At 40.7% G+C, this 12272-nt stretch overlaps 1 protein-coding gene across 1 annotated transcript in view; it reads left to right on the top strand.

Annotated features, from left to right (window-relative positions):
- The window catches only part of ACE2 (angiotensin converting enzyme 2), a 459770-nt gene that overhangs the window by 304830 nt on the left and 142668 nt on the right, over positions 1-12272 (top strand). Inside the window, exon 13 of the mRNA XM_086934340.1 lies at positions 1439-1617. Within this exon, the coding sequence (XP_086790466.1) occupies positions 1439-1617 (179 nt within the window). The remainder of the gene's footprint in view (positions 1-1438; positions 1618-12272) is intronic.

Raw genomic sequence — 12272 nt, 5'->3', positions numbered from 1 at the left:
GGATTCAGGTATATTTAAAGTGGAGTAATATTGAACAAAGCAATCAAGGATCTTATCGTCAGTACAATGGCGAGTCCCGGCAGAATCTGAGATAACAGCTATATTAGATTTTTGTTTTTTAATTTTAAGGTAATTGGCAAGCGACCTGCCTGCTTTATTGCGACCGCCATACATTTTGGAATTAAATTTTAAAAGATGATTACAGGCAGAGTCACAAGACAATTTATTGAATTGAAGTTTGGCTTTAATAAGAGAAGAAAGGGCCTCGGGGGACTGCTGTGCTTTTAATCTCATTAAATAAAGTCCTAAAGACATGAACGTCACTTCACCAAAATGCCTGGGGTAGTAGAAGTGGCATCACATACCTTTTGACCTTACTGACATCATAGGAAGTGACATCATAGGAAAATATTCAACTCCTTTCAGTGTGTGCCAAGCCATTGAAATCTGGCACTCCCCGAGTGTTGAACCCTTTTTTGCACAATCTTCTATGGGTGCTCTTATATGCCAAAACTTACATCTATTGTGCCATGGTCTGCTTTTTGTCACGGGTGCCCCAAATACCATGGGTGCTTCCAATATGCCAGTGCCAGATTGTTTTCCATTTATGCTGTAAATATGCCATAGGTGACAATTATTTCTCAAATTACCTCTGTATACCTGGGTCAGACTTTTGCCATGGTTGCCAACTCCCATATGCCAGCTGCCCTCCTTTGTGCCAGGAATCACCTCTTATGTGCTAATACCAGCATTTTGTCTTGGGTGCTCCTCAAGCACGTCAGCATTTTCCCGTATGCAATAATTACCTCTAGTCTCCCAGTACCAGTATCTTGCAAATGGTGCCCATTATGCCAAGAAATATTGCCAGCCCCAGTATTTTGCCACAGGTATCTCTAATGATTAAAATTGCCTCAAGTATACCAGCACCGGTGTTTTGCCATGGGTGTTTCTGTAAGATAAGAATTACCTGCAGTATGTGTGTCATTGACAGACTCACTTACACTCTCTAACACTCTTACATTCATTCATTCTTGTAGTCGCTCTTAATCTCACCCATTGTCACTCACTCTGACTCTCAGTCTCACACATTCTCACTGACTATCTTTCACTGACTCTGCCTAACTTTCACTCACACGTACATGCTTACACATGGGCACACACTCACATAGAAATACATGCTCACATTTACACACATTATTCACTATTAGTATAATGACAAATTAACAGAAAATAAGTAGTGTGCAGTCACCCCCTCTGTTTCCGGCAAGGATTTTGCTGCCTCTGAAGTCAGGGGTCGCAAAGGCAGTGCCAGGGGTTGCAAGGGACGAGCCAGGGGTCACACCTGCAACCCCTGGTGACCCCTAAATCACGTTAATGCCTAAATTACGTTTAGACGGCTGTGCCTTTAATTTTAAATCATGTTTATTTTCGTCCGCAGAAGCATGCTTGAGCTTGGAAAATCACAACCTTGGACTAAGGCTTTACAGAGCATCACAGGAGAGACGAAGATGAATGCAGCACCTCTTCTTGAATACTTTAAGCCCTTACATGAGTGGCTGCGACAGAACAACACAGAGGAAGGCAGACAGACCTACTGGAACACCCATTGGAACGCATGTAGGTATAGCATATCATGAGTTAGACATATCTGCCTACCACAAGTATTACATGTTCCCATGATGTTCATAATGTTTCGGTAAATGAAGATTGAGAGAAGTGTACTATAGATTTGTGACTGGTAGTACTGGTAGAACTACGCAAAGAGTGGCCCGGTGGCTGCTTAGGGCTTTGTACCCGATGAGGAGGTACCTTGCCGCGTGACAGAAGAGAAGGCAGTCTTTTTCCAGCTTAGTAAGTCTTGAGTGTCACATTAGTACAGTTACTCCTTTCAGGGTCATGGACAGAGTGGGGTGATAGAGGCTTGAGCTTCCCAGCAAGCCTGTGTTCAGCTTCGCCCCCTAAATTACCTGGAAGGTGGCATACTTGTTGAGGGTTATACTGTGGTTTGGTTGTATTCTGGAATAGTAGGAAATAACTTGATACCTTAATATTGCGCCCAAAATATCGAAATGTAAGTGTATATGGGGAAGTGTTGGTTTACTATTCTCAGCTCTAGCTCTATGTACCTTGCAGATATATATATACAAAATATATATATTTATCATCCAGTTGCATGCATCCTTACTCGTTATAATTAAGACCCACACACATGGTTTTACTTCAAGGGCTTTCACTTTTTGGATGTATCATACAACCTAATGAGTAAACCCATGGGGAAGGAGTCTGGGTTGAGTCTCTCTCTCTTATTCATCAATAGAAACTCTGTTACCCTAGACAGGCTATTTAGCACCTGTAATTTTGTGTCTATAATAATGACATTTCCTGTTTTTGGATGACTTCTATGCCAAGGCTGGGGATGGTGCTCTCTCCAATTTCCAAGGTTGTTGATACAGGCCACTATATCACACTGTCCCCTGGCTGCATTATTTCTAATGATGGAGCCAACTGTGTGCAATTAACAGTTCCCCTCCCGTGGCCATGAGACTGTGGGCCTGTGCTCCTATACAAATGGGATGGTGGTTTCAGTAAATTGAAGACCAGCATCATGGGCATGTGTCATCACAAGGACACTAAGAACAGGCCAGTGACTCAAACAGCCAATTTAACAGGCCTTGTTCGGGATGAGAAGAATGAGAACATAAAAGATTGAGGGGCATATTACCAAGCAATAGCGATAATTATCGCTATGCATGGTTAGCGGCAAAAATTATATCGCAGCGCTCCGACGATTTTTACCGCTGAGATACCTTGATATTATCAAGGTTCATCTCAAAAGCGGTAAAAATCCTGCGAAATGCATGAATATCGCTGAAAAATCTGCGATATTCATGCATTATCGTGACAATGCTCTTAGACATGTTATCCACCTTCCATTGGATAACATGGCTAATAGCTGCTCTGGCCAGGCGTTAACTTTTGGAGATATTCGCGCTTAGCGCAAATATTTCCAAAAGTAAGGCTTTGTTGATAATTGGAGATAGCGATATTAGCGACTGTTTCCAGTCGCTAACATCTTGGCACGCCCACTTTGCATGTCATTAGCGATAAATATCGCTGACATGCAAAGTGGGCCTCAAGATGATTGCTATCTCCCACTAGCTGTCGGTAACTGGTGTTAGCGACAGCTAGGTAATAGGGCGATAAAATTATCGCCGCTTTAGCGGGAAAAAGTCCCGCTATGGCGGCGATAATGGCCCTTGGTAATATGCCCCTGTGTTTTCACAGCCATTGATGTATAGAGCATAACAAGTGACACAGCATAGCTCTGTGGATCTACTAATGGGATCTTATTATGTTGCTAATGCTTCACCCAGGGTCTGCAATATACATTGCTGCCAGGGCTGGCTCGCAACCGTGCCGTGCTTTACTAAGCACCCAAAGCTCATAGGGTGCTTTCTGCTCATCTCATGTGGTAATCAGGGCCACGGATGGGAATGCGCTGAAAGGCAAGCAGGTCACCTCATGGGTGTGTTTGGAGATGTCGGTCGGATGACTAGACGCAAAGTTCTTGGTGCGTAAACCTCCAAGCATTCTGGCCCTTTGAAACTAGAGAGGTCCTTTCTCTCTCTCTATCTTTGTCATAGTCTGCTTGACAAGTAAGCAATCACAGATTTGTATTCTCTTTTTCTAGGGTGAAAGGCTACATATGCAGGCAGCAGTGTACTTTCGCAGTGTACTTTCAGCGTAGTGGGCACAGTGAACTGGACACCCTGTACAAGCTTTGGTTCTTTGTTTCCTTAGTGTTTTGGGCATGTGATATATTAGAGGTACAAAGCTGAAACAATCATCTCATTGTCAGTGGTCCCACTCTGTCTCTGTGCCTCACATGTTGTCCATTTATGCAAGTTCCACATGCTACCTGCTCATGTGCTTTAAGCTCCACACACTGTCCAAGTGGTACATTCTACTCACATTGCGTCTGTGCACCACACTGCTCACACACTGTCCTGAGCCCCTTATACTTCTTCAGATGCGTAAGCTCCTCACACTTCCTGTTTATGTGCTGCAAAGTTAACACCCCAACTGTGTTCAAAACTCCCCACACCTTTCATGTACCCCATCCTCCTCACACTGAGTCTACGTGCCCCTAGATCCTCACAGTATGTCCATGTGTGTGTATGCTCGTGACCCTACTTGCTCATGTGCTCCAGGCCCCATACACTGTCCATGTTCTCTAAATAGCTCACACTGCTCATGTCCCCCACACTCCTCACACATGTCCTATGGGTGCCTCACACTCAGTTCAGGTGTGTAAGCTCCTCACACTACCTGTGCATGTGCTCCAATCTTAACACACTGTTCACGAGACTGAGACATAGATTTCCAAAGAGAGACAGACATTTGATGAGAGAAGCATAGCTCAGGGACTCTGACCTTAACAAGGGGTGAACCCTGATGCTGTCTGCTGGCCCCTGCACACGACAGTAGTGGAGGCAGGGTTTTATTCAATAGAGGGTGAAAGGTTGGTCATGATGGAGTCACGCTGTGAGAAATTGAGTGGTTGATTGAAGGGAGTGTTAACCCTGCTTAAGCAACAGTAGCAATTCCTATCAGATTGAATCATTAAAGGAAGTAAATTAACCCATGCTTAACCCTGAGGTAGCTTGGCACTAAAAACAGTCAGGCTTAAATTAGAGGCAATGTTTAAAGTATTTATGCAGCACACCAACAGTAACAAAGTGAAAACCCAACACAAGAAATATCCCACACCAATTTCGAATAATAGAGTATATTTTGATAAATTATTTGCCTGCAAAACAATAAAAATCCTATTAGTACAACCGGGGTTATGACTTTTTAAAAACTAGTGCCTAAAAGATCAAATCACCAACCACGGACATCTGGTCCGGGTCAAAGTCGGAAAATATGGCCAACTGCTGTTGAGTTTGAGTGTGAGCGTAAGCCAGCGCTTACCTTCAGACTTTGAAGAAATTTCAGGAAGAAAATCTCTGAGAAGATAGAAGTTCAGTGGGGCAAGGCTGCAGGCTGTGTTCCACTTTCGAATTTTGTCTTGTCAAGGATGGAGGCTTAGCCAACAAGTGCTCCACAAAGCTGGATATCTCTTCTGCGAAGGACAGCTGAACAGCATTTGTTGTTGTAGAGAAGACCATAATGGGAGCAGCTGCAAAGTCAGGCTGACCAGTGAGGCACCTTGCGCTAATAACCAAGCAGGCTGGTCCTGGTGTCCTCTCAGTTCTCAGAGCAGTTTTTAGTAAAAATAATTCAAAGCCCCAAGTTCTGGATTATGGCTATCTGGGCTCCTTTAGCACCTCTATCAAGGGCCCAGGACTGGATAGGCACCACTTGGTGGGTTAGGACTCACTCAGGCTGTGTTCAAGATTGCTGGAGCCTTTTCTGACCTGAGGCTTTGATCAGGAGGCCAGCCAACTAGCCCTTGCAGGCACTCTCGTAGTTAATAATAATAATAATAATAATAATAAAACATTTGTAAAGCGCCTGGCTGCACAAAACTGTGTGTCCCCGCGCTAACTGCTTACAAATCAAACTAGAGGAGTAGAGGCAGAAGGGTCATCCGATCAGAAATCAATTCGGGAATAAAAGAGTTTTTAGTTTTGCCCTGAATATCGTTTCGGAAGGTTCCATCCGCAGTTGGAGTGGGAGAGCATTCCAATATTTAGTGGCCAAGTAACGGAAGGATTTGCCTCCCATTTTAGCTTTTGTAATACGGGGTAGTTTAAATTGCATCATGCCTGATGATCTTAAGTCTCTGGTCGGGCGGTAGATGGTCAGGAGACTTCTAAGATAAATGGGGCCTTTATTGTGAGCTATCCGATGGGCATAGCAGATACTCTTGAATCTAATTCTCTCCTTAACAGGGAGCCAATGCTGCTTTGGTGGATGTTTTTCTCGAAAGACCTAGTACCAGTCGAGCAGCTGCATTTTGTATACATTGAAGCTGGTGAAGGCCTTTCTGGTTGAGACCTATCAGGAGGGCATTTCCATAGTCTAAATGAGGTGTTATTAGAGCATGGACTATTGTTTTTCTAGCCCCGATGGGGATAAGATCAAGAACTTTTCGAAGGATTTTTAGTATGCCAAAGCATTTTCCTGTTATTTTATTAACTTGGGTCTTGCCAGAGAGGTCAGAGTCTAACATGACCCCTAGGTTTCTTACCGTTTCTACAGGACTGGGTAGTTTCCCCAGTTCACTGGGCCCCCATGTGTAAGACCATACGGAGGTTTCTTTTCCTACCACCAATACCTCAGTCTTGTCTCCATTTAAGCGGAGACAGTTATTGTCCATCCAGGTGGCTACTGCCGACATACAATTTGAGAAGTTGGTGGCATATTCTTTGCTGTCCGGTGTTAGTTTGAACATTAGTTGTGTGTCGTCAGCATAGCTGACAATGCCCACCCCAAAATTCTCTACAATGTGTGCCAGGGGCTCCATATAGATGTTGAATAATGTAGGGCTCAAACTAGAGCCCTGTGGAACCCCATGGCTCACCTTGCGAGGAGATGATCTGAAGGGTGGGCAGTGTAGCTGGAACGAATTGTTGGTTAGGAAGGATTCAAGCCAGGCAAGTGCTGGGCCCTTCACTCCTATGTCCGAGAGACGAGACAACAGCATTGAGTGCAGCACGGTGTCAAATGCTGCACTGAGGTCCAACATGACCAACGCTGCCGTCTCGCCCTCGTCCACCATCTTGCGGATACATTCCGTAGAGTAAAGGCCTGCTGATTCGGTAAAGTAGCCTGGTCTAAATCCCGATTGGGATGGGTGAAGCAGGGTTTCTTGGGTTCTGGGTTCAAGCATTGGGTTCTGGATTCAAGCATTGGAACAGGGCTCAAGCAGCAAGGCAGGCCTCTGAAGGTTCTAGACAGGCTTCAGGAAGCAGAACTGTCTGTCCAAGTGCAGTCAAGCAATCCTCAAGTACACAGCAGGCCAACACATGATGCAGTCCTCTGAAAACTCTTCCACAGGACCAGAAAGTGAACTGAAGAGTTGGTTGAGGGTCGTATTTTTATACCTGGTGCTTTCTTTGAAGATGGAGAAGTTTCTAGGGAATTTCCTTTGAAGTGCTTGAGGTTGCCTGCTTCCCCTGTCCTTTCCCCAGGCTGGCTGCATTATTTATTGCAGGGTTGACAAGTCCTTTATGTCAAGGCAGGGCACAGGGTATTGATTTGCAAGTGGGGCTTTGCTCAGCTGAACCCCCCCCCTCATCCTGCCAGTGAGGGCCCATCCAGGCACAATTCTATTGTGTGGCTGTCTGAGAAGGATAAACAAAGTCCAACAGCTAACTACAGAAGGTGAGTGGGAGCATACTGCCTCAAATTCCATCACTCAATTTGACCCAAAACATCATGGTAAATGCAGTGCTTATAAGTCTTATTTCAGTAGTAGTATTCTTTAATTCTTCATCCTTATTGGTGCAGCTTGTTCTGTGTAAGGCTAGACACTTGTTTCTGGATTCATTCCTTCATCCGCAGAGAGCAACCGGTCTATTTAGGGGTTCTGGAAATGCTGCCCAAAAGCTTCTCAGGTCTCTGTACCACTTACTGGGTGCAAGTGCATCAACACAAGCTCCTGAACCCAGCAGCTCAATTGAGTCTTTTCAAACAGAAGGAGGGTAGGAGCACATTGCCTCAAATCCCAGTATCAGTGTACCCCAATACATCATGGTAGATGCAGTGAATGATAACACTTACTTTACTAGTAGTCTCTAATTTTTCACCCTTGTTGGTTAAGTTTGTGCTGTGTAACTCTAGACACGTTTCTAAATTAATTCCTTCATTAGTATAGAGCAACAGGCCAATTTGGTGGTGGGTAAAAATTCTTGAGTCCATGAGCTAACAAGCTCACCTGGGATGCACCTGTGTGTCTGTGGAGTGGTATTGTTACCTGTGAAGACTTGGGCAGCATTTCAGCAACCCCAGATGACTTTCCTCTGCTCTCTACTACTTCTGCTCTCTACTGATGAAGGGTTAAACCCAGAAATATAAGTCTAGAGATAACAGCACTACCCGAACCAAATTTGGTGAAACTCTACAGCAACTTTGATGTAAGCATACTGCATTTACCAGATGCAATGGGGTGAACTGTGCTGGGATGATAGGCAATGTGTTCCCTCCCCTCTTGTGTTTTAAAGGCTTCCTTGAGCCAATGAGCTGATAAGCTCACCTGAGATGCACCTATGTGTCTGTGGAGTGGTACTGTGACCTTTGAAGACTTCCCTAGCATTTCAGCAACCTAAGATGAGTTTTCTCTGCTCTCCACTACTTCTGTTCTCTACTGATGAAGGGCTAAATCCAGAAACACATGTCTAGAGATAACAACACTACCGGCACCAACTTTGGTGAAAACTAGAGCAACTGTGAAGTAAGCATAATGCATTGACCAGAATACATTGGAGCAAATTGTGCTGGGATAAGAGACAGTGTGCTCCCTACCCCTGCAAGTGCTAACTACATCCAGTTATGTGACCCAGAAACAGGATGTACGCATCAAATAGTTAAAACAGGCAAATGCCAACTTTCTAAAAGTAGCATTTCAATTTCTCAGACACCAAATAATGCTTCCTTACCTGCTCCCAATCAAAAGTTAGCACTTATTAAATGTAATAAGGCAAATCAATGTTATCTTATGGGAGAGGTAGGCCTCACAGAAGTGAAAAACACATTTGTGAGTTTTTCATTACCAGGACGTGTAAAACTAAAAGTACATGGCCAACCTTTTTATTACATTGCATCCCACCCTTTGCGCTACCTAGGGCCTACCTTAGTAGTGACTTATATGTAATATAAAAGGGAGTTTAAGGCTTGGCAAGGAATTTATTTTGCAAAGTCAAATTGGCAGATCAAAACTACATTCTTGTTGCAATGGCAGACCAGGGACATGTTTTAAGGGGCCACTTTAGTGAGTGGCATAATATGTCCTGCAGGCCAACTAGCAGCATTTACTTTATAGACCCTGGGTATATGATATACCACTTTACTAGGGACTTATGAATAAATAAAATATGCCAATCAGGTGTAAGCTAATTTTACCATGTTTTAGAGATTGGGCACACACACTGTAGCACTGGTTAGCAGTGGTAAAGTGCAAAGAGCCCTAAGGCTAACAAAAATGAATTCAGCAAAATTAGAAGGGGTAAAGGCAAAAGGTTTAGCTAAAACTTGGCAGAGAGGGCCACACACTATGTCATCAGTAGGTGCAATTGCAAAATCGAATGCAATTTCGGTTACTATATATTGTATTTGGAAAGCACACTTTCACACCATGTAGTATCCTGGCACTAATAACAGTTTTTGCTACCCAACTCATTTTATCAACCTTAAAACAATACAAAACTGAGTGGATTATCTGGGACTTGAACCCTTGGCTATAGGCTCTAAGATGACTGCAGTAAATGCATTAGTCGACTGAAAAAGCACATCCAATTTTCAAATTCTTCATTCTTAGGCCTTAAGATGTAGCATTTTAATGACTGCTGTTATCTCGCCTCTTGTCATCTATCGATCAGCTGTCATTATCTTTACTGCACAGCCCATCCCTTTCTTAAATATTCTAGCCATGTACATTTCTTGCGTATACACTCAAGATTACAGAAAATCTGGCCAATTGAGTTTAATGATCACAATTGAGGTACACAATGATTGTTCAAACAGCATATTACAAGTTCCTTTGAGTACCATCAAATGTGGTACTAGTAACTCTTTCCATTCTTTTGATTACCATTAAATTGGGTAACAGCAACACCTTTTATGTTCAGCGCTTAACTTCATCAAAGTGCTAAAGCACAATATAACTATTATAATTAACACCAGGAGTTGAATGTTGGGTACAGGCCACATAATCAGAATGCTCCCTTTGAGGGCCATATCTACACTTACAGTGCTGTTCGGGGAGTATTAAGGATCACTGACAAAATATCAAATTCAAAAATATTGACTTACCAAAACATCAATGCCAAAATATAGAATGCAAAACTATCGAATTCCTATCTACAAACAGGTAAGTACAAAAATATTGAATCAAAAATATTGTTGTAAAAAATGTAGTTAGTCAAAATATCAATTTTTTTTAAATGTCTTAAAAGTCATTTAAAATAATGAAATAATAAATATAATTAACTAAAACATACTGAAAAATACTTAAATAACCTTAAAATTATAAAAAACATTAATTTAAGTATTTAAGTTATACAAAAAATACAATTGTATTTTTAATACATATATATATGTATATATATATATATATATATATATATATATATATATATATATATATATATATTAACGTAATAGTAATAAAAAATATATAATATTTTTACCGTAGGATAGCGGGAGGGTAAAATATGCTATTACCACTCCAGTGAGTACAACAGTAGGGAAAACGTTGGATAGCGTAGGGGTAAAAATTACTATTCCCACTCCAGTGAATGCAATAGTAGGGAACGCGTTGGATAGCGTAGGGGTACAAATTACTATTCCCACTCCAGAGAATGCAACAGTAGGCAAAGCGTTGGATAGCGTAGGGGTAAAAATTACTATTCCCACTCCAGAAAGTGCAACAGTAGGGAAAGCGTTGGATAGCATAGGGGTAAAAATTACTATAAGTGCAACAGTAGGGAAAGCGTTGGATAGCGTAGGGGTAGAAATTACTATTTCCATTCCAGAGAGTGCAACAGTAGGGAAAGCGTTGGATAGAGTAGGGGTAAAAATCACTACTCCCACTCCAGAGAGTGCAACAGAAGGGAAAGCATTGGATAGCGTAGGGGTAAAAATTACTATTCCCACTCCAGAGAGTGCAACAGGAGGGAAAGTGCTGGATAGCGTAGGGGTAAAAAATTACTATTCCCACTCCAGAGAGTGCAACAGTAGGGAAAGCGTTGGATAGCGTAGGGGTCACAAATACTATTCCCACTCCAGAGAGTGCAACAGTAGGGAAAGTAATGATTTAATATATTAATAAAAATATATTAAATATCAATACCAATAAAAAATGAATTACAAGTAATTACCAATTTAATATTATGTAATAATTAATCAGTTAAAAATACAAATAAATATTAGATATTAAAATTAATTACCCATTCATAATTAACAACGAATTAATTTTCAATAACAAAAACGAATTACTAATAAAAATCAATACCAATAATAAATTAACAGTAAATTAATTATCAATACACAAAAAGTATATTTAATATGTAATTAATTACAATTAAATTACTTCCCACCCTATTCCCCTATAAACACACAATCCACTACAGAAAATAAATTAATACAATTATCGTAATTATCAATTAATCAATTAATAAAAATTAATTACCAATTAAGAATTAATTAATTAAGTCAAAATGAATACCAATAAAGAAATAAAAATATTTAATTAACTACAATTAAACTACTTCCCACCCTATTCCCCTATAAACCCAGAACCCACTACAGAAAATAAATTAATAAAATTAACATAGCATCAATTAATCAATTATTAAAAATTAATTACCAATTCAAAATGAATTACCAGTTAATTCAAACTAAATACCAATGAATAAATACAAATATTTAATTTATTACAATTAAATTACTTCCCACCCTATTCCCCTATAAACCCACAACCCCCTACAGAACTAAAACGCAAAATTAAATTAAAAATAATTAGTACTTTCTAAAGATATATATTTAATTTAATATAATTAAATTACTACCCACCCTATTCCTCTATAAACCCACAACCCGCTACAGAATTAAATTACGCAAAAATTAAATAACATAAAATTAATTACTTAAAATAAATTACAAAAATAATATACACTTTTCACACATATACTAACATACAAAACACTAATAAAAATTCGATATATTAAAAAATTCGATATTTTGACTTTCTATATTTTAAAAATCGATATTAAATTACTTACCTTCAATTCGATATTTTTCACCTCTATATTCTGTCCATTCGATATTTTGTCTATTCTATATTTTTACTTCGATATTTTGTCCATTCAATATCCTGAATTTGATATTTTGTGTAGTTACCAGTATTCCGTGGCTGCTAGATCTTAGTGTCCATTCGATTGAGGCCTGTCTTGGTGAGACTGCTGAAGGATCAAGTCTTTCATTTTCTACCTAACTCCTTTTTTCTCTCTAGGTGCTTATGCTGAAGGAAATTAAGCTCTCCCTTCCCTGTTATGGGATGGCAGTTCCAACCATTACCTTGCTGAAAGCAAGACTCATAGAACCGG

This window comes from Lissotriton vulgaris, chromosome 8 (assembly GCF_964263255.1).
Source record: "Lissotriton vulgaris chromosome 8, aLisVul1.2, whole genome shotgun sequence".
Classification (NCBI taxonomy): Eukaryota; Metazoa; Chordata; class Amphibia; order Caudata; family Salamandridae; genus Lissotriton; species Lissotriton vulgaris.
Note: the sequence above shows the minus strand (reverse complement) of the source record. Positions and strands in the feature narration are given on the sequence as shown.